The 26,655-nt window shown below is 33.1% G+C and overlaps 3 protein-coding genes and 1 long non-coding RNA gene across 4 annotated transcripts; 1 reads left to right on the top strand and 3 right to left on the bottom strand.

Moving 5' to 3' along the window:
• Positions 1–368: 368 nt before the first annotated feature.
• On the bottom strand, positions 369–4,224 carry LOC141700945 (LRR receptor-like serine/threonine-protein kinase RPK2). The gene has a single exon (XM_074504606.1). The coding sequence runs from the start codon at positions 3,980–3,982 to the stop codon at positions 590–592; it is 3,393 nt and encodes a 1,130-aa protein (XP_074360707.1). The 5' UTR covers positions 3,983–4,224; the 3' UTR covers positions 369–589.
• Positions 4,225–9,533: 5,309 nt separating this feature from the next.
• On the bottom strand, positions 9,534–10,669 carry LOC141700951 (uncharacterized). The gene is made up of 2 exons (XM_074504611.1): positions 10,049–10,669; positions 9,534–9,726 (listed from the first exon to the last, which is right to left on the bottom strand). The coding sequence occupies exons 1-2, from the start codon at positions 10,663–10,665 to the stop codon at positions 9,567–9,569; spliced, it is 777 nt and encodes a 258-aa protein (XP_074360712.1). The 5' UTR covers positions 10,666–10,669; the 3' UTR covers positions 9,534–9,566.
• Positions 10,670–11,848: 1,179 nt separating this feature from the next.
• On the top strand, positions 11,849–12,780 carry LOC141700950 (protein CHLORORESPIRATORY REDUCTION 7, chloroplastic-like). Its single transcript, XM_074504610.1, has 3 exons — positions 11,849–12,077; positions 12,206–12,327; positions 12,413–12,780. Exons 1-3 carry the CDS (start codon positions 12,002–12,004, stop codon positions 12,683–12,685), a joined length of 471 nt encoding a protein of 156 aa, XP_074360711.1. The 5' UTR covers positions 11,849–12,001; the 3' UTR covers positions 12,686–12,780.
• A 1,131-nt stretch (positions 12,781–13,911) lies between these two features.
• On the bottom strand, positions 13,912–15,185 carry LOC141700949 (uncharacterized). Its single transcript, XR_012566610.1, has 2 exons — positions 14,788–15,185; positions 13,912–14,224 (listed from the first exon to the last, which is right to left on the bottom strand). It is a non-coding gene; the product is annotated as an uncharacterized LOC141700949 (long non-coding RNA).
• Between the last annotated feature and the right edge of the window lie 11,470 nt (positions 15,186–26,655).

Genomic DNA, 26,655 nt, shown 5'->3' with positions numbered 1-26,655 from the left:
CATAAAAAGGGGCAACTCCAGATAAATATTGTACAGCTGGATGCACAAACACTGCGAATTCACAAGGAGTGCTAAACTGAATCAAAAAATTTACCAGAAATAGTAATAATCCAAACAAATTTACCAAAAATAAAGCATCCCCGGCTGTTTCTTCCATTAATCAGTAGAGAACTGAAGCTAGATATCAGTATTTGACTGATTCCAAATCAGTGAGATGCCCCTACAAAAACCAAAAGCTAGTACAACTGATTTGGAGGCGAATCAAGCCAAGACACAATCATGATCAATCCAAGCTATTCACAACACAAGCTAACTACGAACCAAAAAAAAAAGCACAAAAGTAATATGCTTGTTGGACAATCTATAACTGCGGATCAAGTTAAATCTGATATTATGAAACAATACAACTCTACATGATTATTTCAATATTTCAAACATTCATTAACCAAAAAAATAAATAAATAAAAAGCCTACACAATTGCTTCACATATGCCCATCAGCTGATTATATTAATATTTAAAACATACAGTTGCTGGCTGTGCTTAGATCCTACTAATCACTATGTCATCAGCTGGTTGCTCCTATCTTGCTAACATGACGCCGGTTGAAGTTGCTTCAGCCGCCGAACAACTTGCTTCATAGTTGGCCTCGTAGACAAAGTTTCGACAGTGCATACAACTGCCAGGTGTAACACTTCAACCAGATCATCATGCGGACCTGCATCCCATAATCCTGCTGTGAAGAATTCTTTGGCACGTCCTTGCCGCAAAAGCATACATGCCCAAGCAACAATGTTGAAACCATTACCATATGAAGAAAATGAGGGATCTAAGGCTTTTTTGTCCGAAATTAACTCAAGTAGCACCACTCCATAACTATAGACATCAGCCTTGTCAGAAACACGACAAGTCATTGCATATTCAGGAGCTACATATCCGAAAGTCCCAGCAACGCCAGTAGTAGCATGGGTCTCTGATGTTCCAAGGAGTCTAGCTAATCCAAAGTCAGACAAATAAGCATTGAAGTCTTCATCCAACAATATATTGCTAGGCTTGACATCACGATGTAGAACACGTGGCACACATTGATCATGCAGATACGCCAACGCTCGTGCTATGTCCAAAGCAATCTTGTGAAGTATCCTCCAATCCACTGCTCTTGTAGATCTTTCCTGAATAAATTTCTCCAAATTACCTCCAGGTAAATAATTGTAAATCAGAAACATCTCTGTCTCACTTGCATGATAGCCAATTAGGGTAACGAGATTAGGATGGCGCAATCTGCCTAGTGTTTTGATTTCTGCATCAAACTGCTGGACTCCTTGGAACCGTCCAACTGAAAGCCGTTTTATAGCCACCAAGACGCCCGGGGAAATTTCAGCTTTGTAGGTTGCTCCAAAACCTCCATTCCCTATGCAATTACTTGCATTAAAACTTCCTGTGGCCCGCACTACATTTTCAAAGGACAAAGGAACCCCTATATCAGTGAATACAGTAACTTCCTTTCTGATAGACCCACCAACCCTGGACTTTGGATGCCACTTTCGGGTGTAAAAGAACAGGACAATTAGAGCAAGCAGAACTGATACAATAGCTGATGCAGATGTTATGGATGCAATCTCGATCGAATTGAAACCATTATTGCTACTCTTTTTGCTGCTTTCGCTCACAGAAGGGGAAGCAGCATCATTTTCGAAATTTCCTCCTTGTTGATCTGAAGATGATCCTGACAAAGAGTACACACGGCAGGGCTGCAGATATGGGTTCCCAACGAGATCATTACATTTAATTGAGTTACTATTTAAGGGGACCGGCCCGGATAGGTTATTAAAAGACACGTTAAACACTGAAAGTGTAGTCACATTTGCCAAACCAGGGGGAAGCTGACCAGAGAATTTATTGTTGTTAAGCAGCAGAGTGGTGAGGTTGGTCAAATGCACAACAGTGTCTGGAATCTCCCCAGAGAGAGAGTTCGAAGAAACATCAAGCACTTCTAAACACTGCAGCTTCCATAAGCTCGCAGGTACAGGGCCAGTAAGGTTATTGCCGGCTAAAGAAATAGATTTAAGATTACTGATCTGACCAAGACTGGCAGGAACCGCACCTTGTAGCCGATTCCAACTCAAATTTAAAGCAACAAGAGAAACCAAACCTCCAAAATTAGGAATTGCTCCGGCAATCTGATTTCTAGAGGTATCCAAATGTATGAGAGACCTGCACATTGAACCAATTTGTGGAGGAAATTGACCAGATAATTCATTTCCACTGACATTAACAATAAAGCCCTTCAACATTTCACACTTCCCAAATAATCCCCCCGGAATTGGTCCACTCATCTTGTTTTGGCCAGCTAGAAATGCATAAACAGTATGTGAACCTAATCTCTCTTGCGAAATTGGTACCGAAGAGAATCCACCAGTAAAGTTGTTGCCACCGAAGTTGTGCAAGATTGCAAGATTACCAACATCTCCAAATGATGGGAATGAAGTTGCATTTCGAGCTCCATATGCGAAAAATGAAACATATGCGGTTGAGGGAGTGTAGGGTTCAAAAGGCTTATGGCTTATTGAAGGAATAAGAGGACAGGCACTAGAATTGAACAAGGGCATAGAACCAGACAGAAAATTACTGCTGACATCGAACAGGGTCATACAAGGAACTTGAAGACTCCCGACAAGGCCCCCTGTCAGCCTATTTGAACTCAAATCAAGAAAGTACAAGCCCTTGCATCTGGTTAGACCAACAGGAATTTCTCCCATGAAATAATTTTCGGCCAAATTCACCATTTCCAGGCTGTTGCAAGTACCCCAATCACTGGGAAGTTTTCCTTCCAAAGTGGCTCTTGGTGCCCATAATACCTTGAGCTTCGGAAGAGTAACAAGTCCTGTGGGAATTGTTCCTTGAAAAAAGTTAAATTCCATATGACCAGAGGTCGGCGACAAATCAGATTCTGACTCAGCACCGCCACTAAGAGGATCCCACAAGTTTGAGAACACTACAACAGATAACTCAGAACACTTTCCAAGTTCAGGGGGTATCATTCCACTCAAACTATTCCTTGAAACATCCAAAACTTGAAGCTTACTTAATTGTCCAAGTTCCATAGGAATTACCTCTTCTAGAATATTCGAATATAGCAAAAGTGACTGCAGCATGCTACAATTACCCAAACTGCTAGGTATCCCTCCGACAAGATAATTACTCGCAAGCTCCAAATGCTCAAGTTTCCGACAGCTAAATCCAATCTCAGGAGGAATCTGTCCACTAAGCCTATTAAACGACAAATAAACCCCTCTCAAATCCCCAAACTTTCCCAAAAACACCGGAATTGTCCCATTCAACTGATTCCCTGCCAAATTCAACACTTGTAAATCTCCACAACCCGACAACGAACTCGGAATCTCCCCTACAATTTCATTAAACCCCAAATTAAGAACCCTCAAATTCCTCAACCCTTTAATCTCACTAGGCAAAACCCCTCCAATCGAATTCCCCTCGAGATCAAGAACCTCGAGTTTCTCCATCCCCCAAATTCCCCCCGGAATTTCGCCACTCAACCCATTAAAAGGCAATGACAAAACCCTAAGCTCACTTAACTTAACAACACCAGGTGAAATCTTACCACTTAAAACAACACTATTACCACTACAAACCCTTCTAATCCCGAAACCATATATCGAAAACTTAACATACTTATCACAAGAAAAAGAACCAGAATTACCTCCACCGCCAGTAACATTAACAGCCAAAACCCTAGAATTAGCATCACAGCTAACACCAAACCAAGAACAGTGATTAACACTTGTTGATTGCCAGCTGGACAGCATTCCAGTAGGGTCAGAAACAGAGGCTTTCATCTCCAACAAAGCTGATTTATCCGAATCGGGTCCAGAGAGCTCCGACCCGAAAACTGAAGCAAAAACCCAAAAGAAAATCAAGAACTTGAAGGGTTTGTGAGGGCTGTAGAATTTGAAATGACCCATTATTCAAACCCTTAAAGGGTCCAAGAAAATATAAAAAAGATTGAATCTTGACGAGATTTTGAGTGTTTATTGAGCTTGGTTTGCTGAAAAACCCCAAACCCAAGCCCTAATTTTGGTGGTGATTGTAAAGATGGGTAGAGAGAGAAAGTGGTGAGGGAAGAGAGAGAAGGAAGACTCAACAGTGATTGTTCTTTGTGAAAACGCGTTCTTGTTGTTCTTTGTTTCTTGTCTTTCCTTTTTCTTCTCTCTCCTCCTCTTCTACCATTTTCTAATTTATTTATTTATTTATTTTGTGTTTCTAAAATTAAATAAAATTAATTTATTTATTAATTAATTTTAATAATAATAAAGAAATGGATTTAATTATTATCTTGGGGTTTTTCATACATATCAAATTTTTAAAAGGTTTTTAGAAAAATATTATCATTTTTAATAAATATTTGAAAATATTGGTTTTGGAACCGATTTGTAATTTGCAACCATGTTTTCAACTTAAATTTTGAAAAATATTTGTGAAATTACGTTATGTAAATTTGTAATTAAACTTGCAACATAAAAAATAACGTAAAATAGTTGCACAATTCAGATTAAATGCACTTATTATGTAATATCATGTTAGAGTTGTTATTTAGTTGATATTCGTTTAAATTAATTACAATTAAGTTTTGTCGTTTTACTTTTAATATTAGCATAATTGTCTGTGCGAGTCACGGGCTCTTAAGCACTCATCAAAATAACTATCATTTTGAACCTGAGATGAAAAATCAAAATGATTTTATTATGATAGAAATTTCTGTTAACATATACAATATTGTTATAATTGAGTAATTTCATTATTGTAATAATTTTCTTGTTATAATATTTTCTTTTAATATTGTTAGTTGTTAGTTATATAAGCATATTTCCTATTTTAATGCATATTTCCTATTTTAATCGAGAACACGTCATATTATAATAAAATATATTTTTTCTCTTTTTTTATATACTTCATCAATTTATATATTCTAATCATGCAAATTGAACGGGAAAGCCAAGTATGATGAAATTAAAAACTTATATTTGCAGTTATCCATGACATACAATTATATTTATAGATATTTTAATAAAAAGTGAAACATGTTATAAAATACAAATTTCTAAATTATGAATGTTGAGTACAAAATTTCATTTTATATTAAAGAAGAAACATATTTGTAAACGAATCAAGATCCTTCTGTTTTTTTAACTTCATACCGGATTCATTATCGTCCTCAACTTTTGTAAATGGTAAGTACTACAAGACACATGTGACAGTGTATTTCTCATAATTTTGGATCAAGAATTATATTTATGATTTTAACTTGAAATCCACAAAATTTCAGAATGATAATCTTGATATAACAACAAGTTTTTTTATGATATTTTTAAGGGGTTCAATGTTAAAATTGCCAATAAAATGGAAACCGTATATCATTTTGTTCACCGATCTCAGCGGGTTATCATTTGAAACAATTATGTTGATTTAATTATTAATTTTTTTATCTTCAAATTTTAAAAATGTGTAACTATATTTAAAAATTATAACAATAAGAAAAAAATAGGTCAATAAAATTATATATAAAATTTTGTTCACGGGTTTTTATCATAAAAAAAGATAAAAGTTTCATTATTAATTTTTCAAAACTTTACAAGCATCAAACATGTCATAAGTTTTTTTTAAGTAAAAAATTGTATTAGACCTCGGGAAAATTATACAATGGTTGGAAAACACTCGTACAAACCTACTGAATAAGCCCTTGTGATAAATCAAAATATGTATTTGCTAGTATTAAATAAGAACTTGCATACACAATTTAAATACATTACGTTGACTTCAAGCAAAATCAATTTTATTATAACAATCAGATATAAGTTTAATCATCCACCACATATTATCTGAAAACACTTATTTCATAAACTTTTAATCCATATGCTCGAGCGGATTGTCCATTATGAACGTATAACGCTCATGATACATCAACCCACGAAAGAAATGGCCTTCAATGTCCTCTCATTTTTGTAACATGTTGGTATTAAGGACCATATCAAGATTCAAGACTTTCGGGGCATTAACTAGAATGAAACTCGAGTCCTTTATCTGATCAAATAGATTATAGACAACATCAAAATCAACTGGGTCCGTAATTTTTGTCGGAAAATCTTGAAAGTCTGGGTGATCAACAGATTTTATGACGGCTCATGTCAAATTTCATGTATGCCCAGTCCTAAAAATAATCTCATATGTGGTCAACTTAGTAAACTTGATACACATTAGTTATTTAATTGGTATTATAAAAATATCAAACAAATTTTATTGATATGAGACATTACAAATATTTCACCATATTAATAACCACACAGTGAATCGGTTTTTTATATCCAAAAATTAAAAATCTTATAAAATTCGTAGAAAATTGATCATAAGTCATAATTTGTTGATTCTGGACTTTTTGAAAAACTCTTTTTTCGTACTTTACGACTTTTTTATTTTGCGTTTTACAATAAAACATTGTTTAGAGGGTCAAAAGGGCGAAGAACATCTTGCTCATAATTCAAATTGAGGAAAAGTTACAAATTTGTGATGTGTCATTTTTGATGGGTTATTAATAATTAAATATGAGTTCTAATGTGAATTATATATTTGTGTAATTTAGGTAAGTGACTATTTCTTGCTCTGTATTTACTATGTAACGTATTTTGTTATTTTATATTACATGTTCGTAATTATTTGAGTTTGTCGTCGTGATTAGAGCTGTAATTTAGGCCAAGCGAGGCGGGTTTCAAACCAGGAGTAATTTGAGAAGAGGTTAATCGAGCCGAGCCGACTCGTTTAACTAATCGAGTTTAAATTTCTACCCGGACTTGACTCGTTTAATTTCACGAGCTATAACGAGTCAGTCGAGCCGACTCGTTTAATTTTACACTTAATCGAGTCTAAAACTTTATCCGAACTCAGCTCGTTAAATTTCATGAGTCAAGTTGAGCCGCCCATTTTAATTAAACGAGCTAGATCCTCTGACCAAACTCAACACGTTTAACTAAACGAGCTGAGTCGAGTCTGCTTAAACGAGTGCAAGTCAGACGAGCTCGCGAGCCGCCTACCTCGAATTACATTTGTCTTAATCATGATTAAGATATCAATATGTGATTAATAAGATAATAAAATATTTTTTTTGAATTTCTCAGTTTCAATTGTGTATCGAATCATATAATCTAGTCGCTCGATAGTGGGACATATAGAACTAGTTTACGCACGTTCTGGAACGCATTAATTCATTTTCGAGTTTGTATTAACGAGGATATAAACTAGCCACCATCAGATTATTGAATATAAAGTTGTTTCGTTGACATCGTGCGACCGTAATTTAGAATTGTGGGAATAAATTATATTTACGAGGTATTCTTCGATATATTCGTAAATAAATTTTTAGTTTATAAATCGACAAACATAAAATTTTTTGGCTCGATTAAAACTTGAGCTCATTGTAAACTTTTAACCAGTTGAAATATAAACAATTAAGTATCATTAATTAGGTTTGATTGGTTAGTCCCCGGGCTGTAATTCGAGTAGGGCGAGCTCGCGCTCGACTCCACTTTTAAAATTAAACGATCTTGTTCGACTCGACTTTTAAAATTAAACGAGTCGAGTTTTGACAGAGATTTAGGTTCCATTAGTTAAACGAGCCGGCTCGACTCAATTTGATTAATCTCGGCTCGAATTATGTCCGGCTCGAAATCCGGCTCGTCGCCCAAATTACCACAGCTCTTTTTTCTTCTTCTTTTTTAAAAAGTTACAGCACCCCTTTTGCCTAGCGTTAACACGATATGCGGGCCCCAATATCCAATAAATTAATGTATAGAGAAGGAATAGGTCCCATAAATGCCAAATAATTATTATAAAATCCGATCAATGTCCCGTTTAATACGAATGCCAACAAAGTCTTTCGGTTAACCGCCGGAGCGGGTCTCGAACAACGACCGGACCCCTGGGGTCACCGGTTCAACAAGTCTGCGGATTAAGGGGTCTATCTTTTCCATGGTGGTGGGGAAAGCCACGTGACTTGTCCATCACAAGCTGCCCATTGGCGCAGTGGGCCCCGCACTTTTGTTGAAATTGTCCTCCTCCGTGAAAATGATTTATATTTTTTTTCGAAAATTGATGCTGATTTATTATTGTCATTTTGTAAAAATCAAAATAAATCAAAATAAAATCAGAGATATTTTTAGAACTGTAGACTTAGGTCCCATTTGATTACCGTTTCAGACAGTTAAACAGTTTTTTGCTGTCAAGTTTGGTAAATTCTAAAATTGTTGTCCGAAGAAGCGTCGGTCAAAAAGTTGCTCTTAGCAAAAAGATTGACAAGCACAGCCTTAGAAATTATTTTGAATATTCCAATTACGAACCTTTTCTAGTTGATATTTATACGGCATTGGCAGCCTGTAATCCATTCAAACACACAGGAAAAAAACATTATGATGTTTCTAAAAAAGGTATTTTTTAAAGAAATGGATTGGAAAATTAATTCTTCTGGGATTTTTAAAAAATATCAAGTTTGCAATTTTCTTAGAGTATGATGCAAACTTATATGAAAAATGAAATCCAACATCTGTAATCTCATATGCAATTTCGTACAACTTAAAACTCATATGCAGTTTTTACCGTATTTTTAATAATAAATTTGAAAATAAAGATATTTTTGATAAAAAAATTTTAAAACAGGTTAAAATATGTACCAAAATCAACTCTAAATTTTAGTATTCTTTTATTTCACGTCCTAAATAAATATTATTTTTAATAAGCTAAGACAACATTCTAGCCCGGAGGAAGTACCATGATAAAAATGGCGGCTCATTTGAGATATTATCGCGGATAAATGGTTAGCAATAATAGCTTGATATTTCCGTTACTTTAAATAATCCTCGTTTCCCACAGTATTATTCTAGTGCAGAAGAGGACACACAAATTAAGTATTTAGCAGCTAGACAGCTTTACTTATTTTAATCCACACCTTTATGTGACAAGATTTCTTACTTAATTTGTAGTAAGCATATGGATAGTTCTTGTTCATGTTTAACTGGAGTTTTCCAATAATGGTGCTTCTTGGCTCTTGCCAAGAATATGACAGTACATGTAGAGATTGTAACGATTTTCTTGTATGCTTTGCAAATGAGTATATGTTCTCGAAAATTTTGGGATGAACGAGAATCGAACACCGGAACAACAGTATATAAGCATTTACCACCTGAGCTTACATGCACAGACTGTAATGATTTTGTTTGTAGAGGCATTCATAGTTTGGCAAATTAATCTGGAAAAAGTCATAATATGACATGCAATCTGGGGAAGAGGAGATGAATACTATAAATGACTGCAAGGTGAACTTAAAAATCTGAGATGATATTAATAGTTAAAATCAATCTTGTATCAAAGGAAATTCAATCATGTTCTAGTAATCTTATCAAGAGATTTAGGGTTACAAAATATATTTGATAAAATTAGCTAGACTATGATCACAACATGCAAAGACGGTAAATTTGAGCTGCAAATTTTGAATCTCTCTTTGCGTCATCTGCAGCAACTTAAAGGAAAAGGCCACCAACAACATGAGTAGGAACAGGAGCAGGGGAACCATCCAGTCTTAGCGGGGTTTTCGGGTTCTTCAGGGGCTTCTGGCTGCGCCTGTGGCTTCTGAACAGGAGTCTTTGCAGGCGTTTCACCTCCAAATCTGTAATGTAGAGTTAGATTTAAGTCAGTGCCATGGTTTTGTTGTTGAGGTACCAAGGCCGGCCCTGAGATTTAGGGGGCCCTAGCCGAAATCAGTTTATGGGGCCCTAATCTATATAAAGTATGCAAATTCTTAAATTTTTACTTAAAAGAGTTGAAATTTTTGGGGCCTTTGAGCGTAGGGGGCCGTAGGCGCGAGCCTTGCTCGCCTATAGCCAGAGCCACCCTTATGAGGTACAAGTACTAAGTAGATGCATCAGCAGTTCAGCACAACTTTACATGCTAGAGATTTTAATTTGATATTTGAGAGAGTAAGAACTTACACTGGAAATGCAAAAGAGCTAGTGCTCATCCTACTACCATCTGATTGTTGGGAGACCCTGGCAGGCGTAGGAGGTTCGAGAGCTGGATGCATTCCATGACCATCAGAGGCATTGGAAGAGCGATCAGACAAACGAATTCTGTCAGCAGTTGTGGATGTTTCTTTGTTAGTTTTATTTGCTTCTGTTTCAATAGATTGTCTGCCCCAACTAGAAGTACTTTTTCTTTCGTTATCTAATTCGACTTCATTCACAACTGGAAGGCCATAGGAATGATTTGATGGAGTTTCTGTGATGGGAGGTAGACCAGGTGGAATGTTTGCAAACTCAGAATCAGGACTTTTAAGCTCTCCAGACTTCATCCAGTTGAAATGATCTCTTGTAAAACTCATATTCCCCATTTGAATACTAAACAAGGACTCATTTGAAGCCACACTCCATTCCATACCTGATGCAGGCTTATTATTAGTAGCAAAAACAGATGCTGGAATTCGGTTAGGGTCAAACCCCGGATATTCTGGTGGTCTTCCCATTACTTGAGGTGGCGGTGGCAATGTTGCAGAACTGTAGGTACTGAATTCAGTATGTGAATACGCAGACCTTGGCGATAGGCTCATCATACTCCACTCTGCAGGTGTTGACTTGTAGTCATCATTTTCAGATTTTTCCAGGGAGATAGAAGCGTTTACATCATCATCTGACTCTAACGGATTAGAATCCAGTGATGATGTGGAAATTGAGGATGCTGAAGAATTAGAATGGCTAAGACTTTGGTCTTGGTCAGAATGATCACCATCATTGATCTTGCGGTGCTTGTCATTTCCACTTCCATTTTCAGATTCCATTCTAGTCAAGCTAGCCTAAGTCCTTCCTTTGAGATCCCCTATCTGGCCTCAAAAGCACACGACAATGCACGAGTATTGAGCGTGATGAGAGATGAATTAGGGGCAGACTGTAATAACCGAAGTGCTTTCTGAAAATCGCAGATTAGTCCAAGCACAATGTTTTGATATAAAAACTGCACCAAAGCAGAACTTAAAGGATTCAAGAAAGAGGTTATTTGTGATACTTGAAGAAAAGGTTTAACGTTTTGTTATGATTTTTCGATTTATAAGAAAGGCCAGGCGCCAAATTTGGGATGCTAGGCAAATCTTAACTGTAATGTGTTTGTTGGAATGTGGCAGAATTTACTAGAGATAGTCCCCAGTTGTAAAACATCCTGATGTTGCTTACTAATTTTATGCATTGTTTTATTTTTAGATAACAATTGATGATCTATATAAAGACTTTACTTGTTATAGATTAATGTTGCTTGTAAATAATCCAAATATTACAGAGCCTATATTTTAGCTGGTTATCTTTGGGTATTTTGTTATTCTATTCTACAAATATAACTTTTCTGAAAGCTGAAGCCTTCATGTAGAATATAAAAGCTGTGTTTCTAATTCTGTTAATAATTTTACATTTGTTAAAACACTTGCTGTTTTTTTCTCGTCATATAGCTCGAGCATCCTATTTATGTCATTTAGCTCAAGCATCCTATTTATCGTTCGAGCATCCTATTTATGTCATTGATCTCGAGCATCCTATCTATGTCTTATCGTTTGGAAGGGAGTAATGTTCCTTCTGATATTGTAGCAGCAACTTCTAATCTAATTATAGCTGCAACACTACAAGCCCTGATTGATATTAAATTGTTGAGCCTTTGATTTTTTATTTTTGGATCTTTTCTAAAATTGAAGTTGTAGGAAAATGAAGCTTAGAGACTGAAAGAGAAATATTTGACTTGGTAAGAAAAAAATGAAAAAAGAGGGCAAAGTGGGTAAGAAACATAGGGATAATAGAGCCTCATCTTTAACATCAGATATCCACTCAATAAGAACATTGGCTGCTGCTGCAGTCTACTCATTCTGATATGCAGACTCTGGCTACTTCTTTTCATCCTATCAAGAAACAATGATTAGAGCTGCAGGCAATGCCATAACAGTGAACAAGGCTTTCTGTTGCAACAAACTCATCCAAAATTCCAACTGTAAGTCATAACTTGTTTCATTCTCTGGTCATTAAGTACATAATTTCGGTCTTATTTCAGCTTAAAAATTTCAATGCATGTGTCTAAATGGTTGCATATAGTAAGTTGTAACTTGAATAATCATCTAGGTAAGAATGTAGTGACACACCGGAGTGAAGCTGTCAATGTTATAGCAAGGTCACAAGCTGTTACAAGCCCTTGTCCTTCTATATATCCGAAAGTTGTAGACCATAAAAGAAATTCTGGGAAGGTAAAATCAATTGCTTCCAGGCTATTTTTAAACTGTCTGAACTTATAACTTCTATCTAAATATGTTTAATTTTTTGCGGAAAAAGACATTTGCATCAAGGAGGAGCAGGGCCAATCTATCGTCAGACACGTACGTTTTAATGGAACCAGGAGAGACTGAGGTGTTTGTATCAGAGGAAGAATTGAGGGTTAAGTTGAAGAACTGGCTAGAAAACTGGCCAGGAAAATCACTCCCACCTGACCTTGCAAGATTCGAAAACATTGATGATGCTGTATCTTTCCTAGTCTCTTCTGTTTGTGAACTAGAAATTGCTGGTGATGTTGGTTCTGTTCAATGGTACGAAGTTCGTTTAGAATAATTTGAAGAATCAACTTTGTTTTCGTTTCACTAATGTACAATCTTTTAGTAAAACTTATCAAGAGTTGCTAGCTGGTCCTGAGGCTTCCGTAAAAATGCTTTAGCACGACTATACCTTAGTTGCTGGTTCATGAATTCAGTAGACTACTTGTTAGTCTTGCCATGCCTAATATGATCAGTTTATCTAAAATACTAAGATGTTAGAGAAAGACTTTCCATTAATATTTTAAATTTTTATTTATCCAGTTATATTATATTTTTAAAATATTTATATAAATATTAATGATTATAAATTTATAATAAAAATAATAGAATAACATGTGGTCGTAATTTAGTAGAACAAATAGATTATTTCTAGTAGTTTAACAATTTAGCAGTTTAGCAGATATATAACACTATTATTTATATTTTTTAATAATAGGATAAGTTGTATTCGTAGTTTAGTAGGATAAGTATACTATATTTAGTAGTAGTTTAATAATTTAGTAGTGTATTAGATCTATAACACTATTTATCTATTTTTGTAATAATCAAAATTAGGGAATTATCGTTGAACCAAACCGTTGAACCAAATTATCTCTATTCCGGCTATTATAGTATATAAGTATGGATACTATCGCTACTCGACAAACCTGACAATATTCGTATACGACACGTGAACACGGTACGAAACGACATGAATAAGAATAATTAGTGTTTGGATTCAAAAAATTTGGCACACGAACACGAAAAAATACGAAAATAATTAATGTCGGGTTTGAGTTTCCGATATAGGTATACGACACGGAACGAAAATACACGAAATAAATAAATAATTAAAGTTTTAAAAATATATAATATACATATATATACTAAATACCAAATACCAAATGTGAAATTTACCTATTAATAACATATATATAATTGTAAATACTAAAATATATTTTATTATTCTTTGACTACGTAAATGAACACTTCACCATTTAATTATCTATTACATTTTTTAACAATTAATATTTTTTGTTTATAATATGTGTATTAAAACGGGTAAACACGAATATATTAGTCTCAGGTTAATATCACCAAATTGGTACACGAATACAATCCGGGTCGGATTCGGGTTTAAGGTTTGGTACACGAAAATACCAAAATACACGTAACGTTTGTAAGGTAAGTTTGAAGCATAAACGGTCAAGTAAATTCGACTTCACAAGTGACATGACACACCATATTCAAATAATAAGAAGCTTGTAACACGATAACAAGTCTAAAGACTAAAAATATAAAATTCTGAAGAGCACAAATGTTATATTACATTACAGTTAGGCTTGACCAAGAATTTGATAACTTCTGGCACACCCAAAGTTTGCAAGACCATCCAGCTCTGTGAAGTTTGAATCTTGTGTCTGCAGAATTGGAATATTCAAACCCTGCGTTGACTTAATTTAAGCACACTTTGTTTTGACTGTTGCTTGGTGGTAAAAGTGGACCGATCTTCCTGCTTCTAGCAATCAGACCTTTTGAAACAGGCGACACCATTAGATCAGTCGGGCTTGTATACCTGTCAAGTAAAAAACAGAACTCTGACGTTTTAATTTTGTCTAATAACGTCCGCTCCGTCTAAATTTAAATATTCACGTGCACATGATCATACAAATGTACTAGATATCGAATTTGTACTTGTCACAAAAGAAAAAGATAAGTATAATTAAACAACTATACAAGTATACTAGATATACGGTAAACAAATTAAGTAGCAAGACCTCGTTAAATAGTAATTTAAATATTCTTTAATAATGTCAAATAAAAAACATAACTCTATGGTTTTAATTTTCTTTAATAATGTTTGGTTTATAAAAATTTAAATATTCACGTGCACATGATCATAATGTATATAAATCTGTCAAAATAAAAAACATAACTCTGACGTTTTAATTTTCTTTAACAGTGTTCGGGTAATAAAAATTTAATTTAAATATTCACTCGCACGTGATCGTGCATATATGGAATCGTATTTTCCAAAAAATAAAAGATAAATATAAAAAAAACAACTATACAAGTGTACGTAAATAAATTACGCAGCAATACCTTGTTGAATAGCAAATTAAATTCCGTACAAATTACCTTTCAGGGAATTTGAATGGCTGAGGCACCTTGAGACGATCAGGGGTGCTAGTCTTGCGGATCACACTGACAGAACTCGGGGAGTTGAGATCAGCTTCTTGGTTCTGATCATGCACTGTTTCATGGCTCTGAGTTGGAGTAAAGGCAGCTTCTGAGGATGTTTCATTGACCATTTTGTCCATTTGTTCAGCTCTGAACTAAGAGGAGAGAACAGAGAGAGTTGTGCAAGATAGAGTGGTGTATTATATTGAGTTGGAGTTGTAAGAAGACTGAAGAGAGTGGGAGTAGATGTCAATTATAAGTATCAATTGGAAATGAGCAAGAAAAAGCAAAGGTGGCCGTTTGAGTGACGCTAAACAAAAGAAGCCAACGGTCAAATGTGGACAGCTGATGAGTGCTTGATTGATTAAAATATGAATATAACTCTATAAGTTTAAGCATGCATGATGCATGTGTGCTATAATGATTGGTAGTGGTACATTTTTTTTTTGAGGGAATTGGACAATTGGTAGTGGTGGTACTTTAATATACAGACTTGGGTTCAATCTGGTTCGAAGTGAAAAAATGAATGGAGGCGATTTAATAAAAAAATCAAAAACAAAAATTTAATGTTGTGATTGTCTCTAGAGTCTAGAGGAATTAACAAAACTCGCAGACAATGACAATAGTTTTCTTTATCCAGAATTGAAATTTTCACACCTATATCCTTCTTATCAATGATTAATCGAATACATTCAAGATCTTTAAATCCTATGTATGTTAAAAGACTAATACTCCCTACGTACCACAATACTTTTCCCATTTTTGACTCTTATCACTGTTCACGTTAAACGATTAATTATTAATTATTAATTTACAGTTAATCTATAAGATCAAACATAGTCATGAGTGATCGTGTTGTATTCGTGTTTACAAGTATTTTAATACAGTGAAATTTTTATATTTAATACTAATACGAAATTAGAGATATTAATAATAAAAAACGTGCATTGACAAACGTGTCCGACACAAATGAGAAAAGTATTTAGGGACGGAGGGAGTAGCAATTATTATTTACTAACAATCAATACTAGGATAATTTATAGGGGATTGGATATAAATTATAATTTTTAACTTTTTTCAAACTTGAACAATTACTAAACTGAAATAGAACGCAGAAGATATAAAAAAATTCCATGGTTTGTTTTTCGACTTGTCATATGGGTTATATATTGAATAAATAAACTGTCACAATTTTTTTTATAGTATTTCTCTCAGAGATAGTGCTCTCAACTGAAATTTATGAAAAAACTCTATTTTTCTTATTTATTAAACAAAACACTATTACAACTTAATTTATATATCATCGCGTTACAATCTTTACTAGTCAATTCGACGTACGATCTACTGAATCCAGTATAATTACTTATGCATTCTTTTACGTGAAACTTGACAAATGAGACTAGATTTTATCTGAATATATTGTTTTGAATAACACTCCAATTTGTCATTCATGTAAAAAGAATGTTTCTTTTTCTTCATAATTCAAGATGACATGTACTTTTTGTCTTGGCTTCCATTTTTAAACTGAGATCTTCTAGCAGCCCTCGTGTTTTGTCAGATTTGATATATATGCTTTGTCAAGTCACTGTCAATTGATATCTGTTACTCTAATAATTGATAGTGTATTCTTCTAGAAGTTGATGAGTTGATACATTTAGCCGTTAATAGTCTATTCTTTTTAGCAGTTGATGACTAACTTCACATAGACAAAATTACATGACATTTCATATTTACAGTTAACAATCCTATTCTATTTATCCATTGAGTTAATTATGAACATCGAATGAATAATTATATCAATGACTATTTGTTGAGATCTATATGAAAATTTTGCAAAAATTTATCAGTTGATAAGGTACTCTGTCAACGGCTATGAGACAGTGATAGTTCATCTAATTAATGAATGATCATGTTATATATTTTGTTAATTATAAAAAATACACGTGATTCATAACAAATACTTATTTTTTTAATATAGGCTAAAGTTCTAATTTTAGTACAATTTTATAAATTATAAATTTCTTTTTTAAAATATAATTTAATATGTTGAACATTTTCAGAAAAACACGATTAGTATATCAAACACCAAGCCAAAAACATACGAGAAAACCTTATATTTGTAGACTAATAATAGTAAAGTTGGTGTTGAGTTTTCAGAAAAAAGATTGAAGAAAAAATGACCAAAATATCTCTTTTTAGATGTACTTTTTCCCAAAATACCCATTCTGAAAAAAGTGCCCAAAATACCCACCAGATACTGCAGTATCAGGATGATACACTACTTTCAGTGGAGTATTAGGATGATACTCATTTGTCAGCAGAGTATCATGGCAGATACTCCTCTATCAGTGGAGTATCAGTCTGATACTCCTTTTCCAGTGGAGTATCACTTTTATTTTTATTTTTTTAAATATTTTTAAAAAAATAAAAATAAAAATTTAAAATTTTAGATGATACTCCACTGAAAGGAGTATCTCACATGTTACTCCACTGACAAATGAGTATATGAGTCGATACTCCACTGACAAAGAAGTATCATCCTGATACTCCAATGTTTAAAGAAGTATCATCCTGATACTCCTACGTGATTGAACTTATTTGTAAAATTTAAAAATTTAAAACACTCCCAAGTATATCTTTTGTAAACATTATCTATTAGTTATTCTATTCAAAATTGGAAGAAAGTGCATCAACATAACATATTTTTAACTACATAACATGTGTATAGTTCATTGACATGTAAATTTCGAAAAAGTCAATCACTCGCACATATTATAAAGTACATAATTTTGAAAAAAAATATCCTTACAATAAATATCACCGTACACATATAGATATATTTTCTCATAATAGAAAAGTCATTATTATAAAAAATATCACTGTACACATATAAATGTAACTTCTTACAATAAAAAATCTATTACAGTTCACAAATAATTTTACAATTATCAATTCTTAAATAAAAGTATATTACATCTCACAAATATGTAAACAAATTCTACAATAACTAATCTAAGACCATGCTCGCCATAGAGCTATTAAGTATAGAACTTATATATATATATATATATATATATATATATATATATATAGAGAGAGAGAGAGAGAGAGAGAGCGAGAGAGAGAGTCTTACTCACGTACAAATCAAATTAAAATAAAAACTGCAAACTAGGCCCAACCCATTATTAATTGTCTAACCCAAACAAAATACTAACGTACTTTTAGTCTGAAAGTTTCAGTTATTTTAAAATTTGAAAATACAGACACACACGCATATAGATACATTACACAAAAAATAATTTCGCCCAATTAATGATGTCCTAATTACAAATTTATCTCAAAATTCACTATTTTTGTACAACTCATACAGATTTATGATATTATAGTTTTACAGTTCTATAAATTCATACGAATTGGCGACGGACATAGATTTATGTGAAGATCTGAAGTTTTTCCGCTTTTAAAATTAGTATAATCTTCGTATAAGGTATATTTCTACTGATTCTTTGTTAAAATCTTCAATTAGTAGTTGTAATGTAAGACATTGTTGAATATAAACTAATATTCTTTTATGCATGTTCTTATTTTACAATTTTTTAGGTTTTTTATTGATTTCTTTTATAGAAGAAACAAAAAATCGTATTAAATTTAGTTAGTTCATTACTGTTGATTATATTCATAGGATAAGGTATTCTCTTAATGATTTAGTATTCTGTAAAAAATTTATGATGTAATACTGATTTAGTTGTTGTGTTTTTACTGATTTATAACGCAATATTGTGATTATGTTGTTTAGATTAAGTTATCATGTAAATGATTTGAATACTTGATCTGTATACTTGTGTATTTACTGATTTAGATGTTGTGTTTTTAATGATTTGGATACTTGATCTGTATACATGTCTATTTACTGATTTAGATGTTGTGTTTTTACTGATATTATAGCGCTATACTGATGTTATGTTTTTAGGGTAAATTATCATGTAAATGATCTGCATACTTGTGTATTTACTGATTTAGATGTTATTTTTTTTTACTGATATTATAATGCTATACTGATGATTATGTTGTTTAGGGTAAGTTATCATGTAAATGATTAGGATATTTGATATTTGTACTTGTGTATTTATACTTGATCTGTATACTTGTGTATTTACTGAAACTAGATATACAACACAAGAAATATCCATCATTACAGTAATGATTAATGAAAAGCAACTAAAAAAAGTGGGATCGCATTATTACTGGAATACTTGATCTGTATACTTGTCACTTGAATTACCAGTAATGATTAATGAAAAGAACGGGATCGCATTATTACTGGAAAATGACTACACACAGTATATTTTAAATTAGAACTCAGTAACATAGATATTCCAAGGAAAGGTTTTGCTTGCTAGTTTAGCTATTCGTGGTATAACATTTGTTAGAGTATCGAATCAAAATGTCTGAAGCTAATCAGATTTAGGTGCTGTTTCTTGACAGAAAAAGTAAATTTAAGGAGTAAAATGTAAAAATTGATTTTTAGCGAGAACCTCTTGATATTAACGGTATCTTACCCGCTTCATGTTTAATATTCCAAATCTTGTCAAAGAAGTATTCTACACACTCCGAGTGAGAATGTGTATGAAGAAATCAAAGAAAAGATCCGGTTGCTGCAAATATCCAAGCCTTTGTATGTATGTAACAACTAAGAAGTAACAAAGCGTGTGTACAAGAGTGCAGGATTCCATCAGTGTGATAATTTTTTAGTGTGATAAAAGAAAAAGGACCTCTGAATTGAGTATCAACATCTGAACTACTTTAATATCGAATACATTCGAATGTATATAAATATCAGCATCTGAACTACTTTAATATTGAATACATTCGAATGATCTGTATACTTGTGTATTTACTGATTTAGATGTTATGTTTTTAGTGATTTTATAGTGCAATACTGATGATTACGTTGTTTAGGGTAAGTTATGATGTAAATGATTTGGATAATTGATCTGTGTACTTGAATTTTTGTTGTTGATCTTTTGTTGTTTTTAAATTATTTATTATATTTTTATGAGTAAATGACACTTTGTACCCCTTATAAATATTCACTTTTTCGGTTTGATCTTAAACTTTTAATTTTGGCAGAATGCAACCCTTAATTTTAAATTTCACTTAATATTGCACCCTTTTAATAATTTTCGTCCAAAATAACCCTTATTGTCAAGGGTAAAGTCAGAATGATTTTTAAAGTTTATATAATGACGATATGCACCCCATTGTTTTAATATTTTGACGATATGCACCCTATATAGTTTTATAATTTATACTTTATTTTAAATTTTCATACCTTTTGAAATCCATAAAAATATATATTATAAAATTAAATTAAAAAATAAAACATATAACATACAAACTGGTTAGGGTCGAGTGTGATTTTTCTTAAAAGAAATAAACCAAAACCCAAAATTAATGTTATAAAAATGATGCAAATCAAAATCAAATGCTATAAAATTAATGAAATCTTGAATCCAAATATAAACATAAAATTCGATAGTTTTTAATAAATTATTATATTATGAAATCCATACCAAACCGAATAAAGTAGAAAATTTTGGTTTGTGTAGTTTAGTTCAGTTAGAGCTGTAAACGAACCAAACTCGGACGAACTTTTACGGACTCGGACAAAATCTTAACGAACCGAACACTATTCGATAAGCTTTTCGGACAAAATTTCTTGTTTGAACTCAAGTTGGGTAATATTTGAAGCGAACACGAACTGTTCGCGAACACAACGAACCGAACCAAACACAAACTATTCACGAACATCATTTGTATTTTTTTTAAAAAAATAATTTTAAATATTATTTGAAGTAAAAAATTATATCAAACTATTAATAATACATATATTATTTATAAATATAATATTATAAAAATAATATTTTTTTCGAACCGAACTCGAGCTTAACGAACGAACCGAACACGAACCGAACTCGAGTCGATGTCGAACACCTTAAAAGTTTGATTCGGTTCGTTAAGATTATCGGACAAGAAATATTGTTTGAACTCGAATTTGATAAGCTTATCGGACGAGCTTATCGAACTCGAACGAACTGGACGAGCTAAACGAACAACTCGGTTCGTTTACTGACCTTAGTTTAGTGGATTTCAAGAAAAAGAATGTCCAATAACATTGCATGCATTTTACGAGTTTTTAATTTGGTACATATTTTGTAGCTAATTTATTTTAAAAATAAACATAAGAACATGAATCAATTGAAGTATTTATTAACACTAAAAAAATTGAAAAATTAGGAAACTTATAGTTTTAATATAGATTTATTATAAAAATATTAAAATAAAAATAAGAAATTATAAATTATAAAGATTGTGCCGAAAAGTGATATCAAAACCTAGACACATATATTTGATAAAATAGATATCTTTTGATATTATTATTTAAATATATATATATAATTTAAAATTAACTACATAGTATTTAAATTAAATTAATTTGGATAAAATACTTATTTGTGATTTCAATTCATATTTAATAGAGAATATTTTATATTTTAATTATTTTTTAAGTAAAAAAATATTACCTAATATTATCATACAAATTTATATATTTTTTGAAACGATTCGAAATTAAAATCGTGGTGTACTCTGTTACAATATTATAAATACGGGATGCACATTGTAATAACATAAACATAAAAAAAATATTCCGATTTTATCCTTGAAAATTGTTAAAAGAGGTGCGATATGAAACGAAATTAAAAGTTGAGGGATGAATTCTGCCAAAATTAAAAGTTTAAGATCAAACCAAAAAAGTGAATATCTATAAGGGGTGAAGGCATATGTCATAGCCTATTTGTTTATTCGAGGACTTAACTCAACTCAAATAAGAATGTAACAACAAATAATAGTGGATCTACCGTCAAATAGATCTCTTAAAGTAACATCTGTCAAAGGATTCAGAAATAATGTTCATCTACAGACTTGAGGAATTACTTCACTGGAAGAAGTTCAAGAAATTGATCAAGTCTCAGTGATATAAATCAAGATTGTGGATTTAATCAAATGACAGAGATCTTGTCAGGGTATCAAATAGTTACAGGGATTTAATCTGAAGGAAATCAAGATTATCAAAGTCAAGACATGAAGAAACGTCACGGAAGTTAGTCACTCATGAACCAGACAGTACATCGAGTGTCAACATTGAAGTGGTAGAATTGATTCATAATTTTCAGTGATTTTCAGAAGATTTTCAGAAGAGTGGTTGCTGTTCAAGAGTAGTATTAATTCCTAATTAATTAATTAAGTCATATAATTTAATTAAGAAAATAAATTATATATGTAAAGATTAATTTATTGATTAATTGAATTAATTGATTAATTAATTCTGAATTAATATTATGAATTTTCATAATTGATTTTGAATTTATATTCAATATTAATTCAGCATGACAAACAATTGAACTGGTATGACAATCAGATTGTCATACCGAAAGTCATACTAATTCAAATTGATTGTCATACCGAAAGTTCTACCAGCTATGGGATTGTCTTGCTAGTTCAACAGATTGTCATGCCAAGTATCTTGCTAGTTCAAGTGATTGTCTCACCGATTGTCTTGCTAGTTCAAAAGATTATCTCACCGAAAGTCATGCCAACTATCAGATTGTCTTGCCAGTTCAATGAAATTCTGTTGATCAAATCATTTAAAAGACAAGAAGAGCAGCACACAATTCATATCACAGAATACATTCAATCAACTCAAGAACAGAACAGAAGCAGCCGCCCAAAACATTTTATCTCTCTGCTAAATTCAAGATTATCAATTTCTAGTTATTAAAGTTAAATCCAAACCACTAGAAATCATTTTCTTGTTCTTGTATAACTATCTAGCGGATCAAAATCCCTAGAACTTAATCTCAAATTGCTTCTAGCATTTGATCCTTTTTATTTTAAAAATAGAAAAAGTTCATGTCAAATTTATTCTAGATTTGTGATAATTAATTTGAGATTAATCCCTTGTAATCGATACCGTTGTTGTAACACCTTTCAAGTTTAATAATAGTTTTATTTAACTTGACTTTTGTTTCACTTTTTTATTCTGCATTAAATTCAATTAAATGGTATAGTTTGTATTCAACCCCCCCTTCTCAAAAAACATATTGGGACCTAACAATTGGTATCAGAGCCTTCTGATTAACGAACAAATCAAGATCCTAGACTTTTGTGATTTTTCAACTTCTTGAATTTTTATTTCTTCAAAAATTCATAATGACTTCACAAAAAGTTGGAACCGTTAAAATTCCAATATTCGATAAAGAAAATTATATTATGTGGAAGAAGAAGATGCTCTTGTTTTTACAAGTTGCAAATCCCAAATATCTGAACGTGTTAAAGAAGGGTCCAAAAATTCCGATGGTTATTGAACCAGAGGTTATAAAAGATGGTGTTGTAATTACCAAAGCTAGAACCTATGCTAAAGATCCTGAGAATTTTTCTCCTGCTAAAATGAAGAAGTCTCCCTAGATGCCAGCCTTCAATTAATTTTAGTTGATTACCTTGATCCCTTGATGAACAGACATGTGATGAACTGTAGAAATTCCAAACACATCTGGGAAACTATTGAGGTGATTAATGAAGGCACGGAGGAAGTTAGGGAAAACAAGTTAGAGATCCTAACCTCTGAGTATGAACATTTTAAATCCAATCCAGGAGAAGGAATTTCTGAAGTGTTTGAGAGGTACAATGCATTAATCAACAACCTGAACATAAATGGAAAATATTATTCATTCAGGGAGGTCAACAAAAAGTTCCTTTTAACACTGCCAACTCATCTTGAACATAGAATCACTGCCATAAGAGAAGCGAGAGATCTGAGTGAGATTTCTTTGGAAAGGCTCTATGGTGTGTTAAAAACCTATGAGTTTGAGCAGATTCAGCAGAAGGAAGTCTACGGGAAAGATAGAGTGGTCAGCACGTCTACTGCACTAGTAGCTGAAGGTCAACAACAACAACAACAATCTCAACAGTCAGAGAGAATGGTACAGTCTTCCAAGGCTGAGGAAAATGTGATAGTAGCAGAATATGATCCTCCTACTACAAATCAATCTGGTGATGATTTTTACTCCTTGGAAGAGCTGGAGCAATTGGAAGATGAATCAATGGCCCAGATTGTCAAGAGATTCTCCAATGTCAGATTCAAGAGGAATCCCAAGTTCAAGTACAAGTCCAACTACAACAGATTCCAGAAAGGTGGATCTTCATCCTCTAACACCAGCAGTGGTGGATACAAAGCAGGGATGGTTGATCGGAGCACCATTCGATGCTTTAACTGTAATAAGTTGGGACACTTTGCTACAGAATGCAGGAAGCCAAAGCAAGTAAGGAAGAACTCTTATGATTCAAATCAGAAAAGTAACTCTGAAAGGGCTTACCTGGCAAAGGGAAGAAGCTGGGATGATACTGATAGTGAATATGAAGAAGATGGGAATCTTGCTCTTATGGCTATTGATGGAAATACTTCATCGTCAAGTAAAGAGGTAAAATTTACTGTTGCTGAATTAGTTTATCATCTAGGAGGTTCCTTAGATTGTACTCGTCGTGATAATGAACTGTTAAGTTGTTAGGAATATATGTGCATTAGTTTGATGATATGTTTAACAAAACACTTAAGTAGAAATTTAGTGTCTGTAGCCTCAACGGATAAGACCACTTTGGCTATCCGTTGATGGTGTAGCTTTACTTAGAAATAAGTCTAGTATTGTAGCATATTTCAGTCTCTGTATTTAAAATGTAATTCTTAGAAGTTGAGAGAAACTATGAGTCATGTTGACTACTAGATGATATGCAGATAGGAAGGCCAATTGTAAATATTTCATGCCTTGTAATTTTGTATAAATGAAGTGGTATCAACGGATGACTTAAAGACCTTCAATGGATGAGAAGCTAAGCTTCAACGGATGTCTCTAAAAGCTTCAACGGATAACATCCTTCAACGGATGAGAGCATCAACGGATGAAAGCTTCAACGGATAACATCCTTCAACGGATGAAGTCATCAACGGATGAAAGCTTCAACGGATGTTCTGCTAATTAGCCGTTGATAAGTGGTAGTTGTACCTACAAACAGAGGCACATGGGTTGTCAGAGAAAACTGAGATGTGGTAGCCGAATTTCAGGATCAACAGAAAAAGCAGCCGTTCTTCTTTAGTACAAAGATGCAATAGTCAACAAAGTACTTGATTGAACAGGAAAAGAAGCAAGTGAAGAACTTATTTTACTATTGTAATTTTATATTGTTTTTCACTTGTACACTTGGTAATATATAAACCAAGAAGAAGCTAGTAATTAGAGAGAGATTTTCCAGAGCTGTTAAGAAATATCTTGAGAGAAAATTCATCTAGTTTGTACTAGGATGCAGCTGTGATCAACATTGTTGAACACAGATTTTCTAATATACCATCTCTGGTGGAACAACAAATCCACCAGAAAAGTTTTTAAAGTTTGTTGTGTTCTTTACATTTTGTGTTTGAATATATATCTGTCTGCATTAGCTCAAAGCAATTCATACACTTGTTCATCTAGAACACACTGCTTTAATAAACTTCTCAAAACCTGAAAAAGTTTTGAGATTTACATTCAACCCCCCTTCTGTAAATCTCATTGTTAGTCCTCTAGGAATAACAATTGGTATCAGAGCAAGCTCTTGACACACAAAGAGTTTAAAGATCTTGGAATCTAACAAAGATGAGTAAGAAGGATATTGGAGTAAAGATCCCAGTTCTTGACAAAGACAGTTATCACCACTGGAAGGTGAAAATGCACCTTCATCTACTCTCCCAAGATGAAGGTTATGTAAACTGCATTGAGAATGGTCCTCACATTCCCCACAAAGTAGCCACAGTTGCTACGGCCACAATTGTTGTTGGTCAATCCATTCCAAAACCTAGAGCAGAATGGACAATGGAAGACACAGAAGAAGTCCACAAGGATAAGAAGGCTATGAACATTTTGTTTAATGGTCTTGACACGGATATGTTTGATAATGTGATAAATTGTTCAACTGCCAAAGAGGTTTGGGACACAGTTCAGCTGCTGTGTGAAGGTACAGAACAAGTAAAAGAGAACAAAATGCAGCTTCTCATTCAACAGTATGAGTACTTTCATTTTGAAGAGAATGAATCTTTAAATGACACATTCAATAGATTCCAAAAGCTGTTGAATGGACTGAAGCTGTATGGTAGAGTGTACCAGGTGAAGGATTCAAATCTTAAATTTTTGAGATCCTTACCAAAGGAATGGAAACCCATGACTGTTTCCTTAAGAAACTCTCAGGATTATAAGGACTTTACTCTTGAAAGATTATATGGAATCTTGAAGACTTATGAACTAGAGTTGGAACAGGATGAGGTATTGGAGAGGGGGAGAAAGAAAGGAGGTTCAGTTGCATTGGTAGCTGAAAATGAGAAAGAATGCAGAAAAGAAACTGTGAGATCTACATCAAGCTCCAAAGATGGTGTAAGAAATCCAGAATCAGACAAGGGTAAAGAGCAAGTTGCTGAAAATGAAGACAACTCCAGTCAAGATGACTCTGATGGTATTGATGAGCATCTTGCATTTCTGTCCAGGAGATTTGCAAAGATGAAGTTCAGGAAAAACACTAGAGCCCACTAAACCCTATAAGAACATGGTGGACAAATCCAAGTTCAAGTGTTTTTAATTGTGGTATAAGTGGACACTTTGCAAGTGAGTGCAGAAAGCCAACCTCTGAAAAGAAGAAATTTGAACAAGTAGATTACAAAAAGAATATTTTGATCTCGCTCAAACA

Source organism: Apium graveolens, unplaced genomic scaffold (genome assembly GCF_009905375.1).
Source record: "Apium graveolens cultivar Ventura unplaced genomic scaffold, ASM990537v1 ctg3113, whole genome shotgun sequence".
Lineage (NCBI taxonomy): Eukaryota > Viridiplantae > Streptophyta > Magnoliopsida > Apiales > Apiaceae > Apium > Apium graveolens.
Note: the sequence above shows the minus strand (reverse complement) of the source record. Positions and strands in the feature narration are given on the sequence as shown.

Coding starts and splice junctions, on each gene's coding strand:
- LOC141700945 (XM_074504606.1), bottom strand. CDS start 3,982: ATGGGTCATTTCAAATTCTACAGCCCTCACAAACCCTTCAAGTTCTTG.
- LOC141700951 (XM_074504611.1), bottom strand. CDS start 10,665: ATGATGAGCCTATCGCCAAGGTCTGCGTATTCACATACTGAATTCAGT. Junction 9,727..10,048: donor AGCTCTTTTGCATTTCCAGT/GTAAGTTCTTAC, acceptor TCTACATTACAG/ATTTGGAGGTGAAACGCCTG.
- LOC141700950 (XM_074504610.1), top strand. CDS start 12,002: ATGATTAGAGCTGCAGGCAATGCCATAACAGTGAACAAGGCTTTCTGT. Junction 12,078..12,205: donor ACTCATCCAAAATTCCAACT/GTAAGTCATAAC, acceptor ATAATCATCTAG/GTAAGAATGTAGTGACACAC. Junction 12,328..12,412: donor ATAAAAGAAATTCTGGGAAG/GTAAAATCAATT, acceptor TTGCGGAAAAAG/ACATTTGCATCAAGGAGGAG.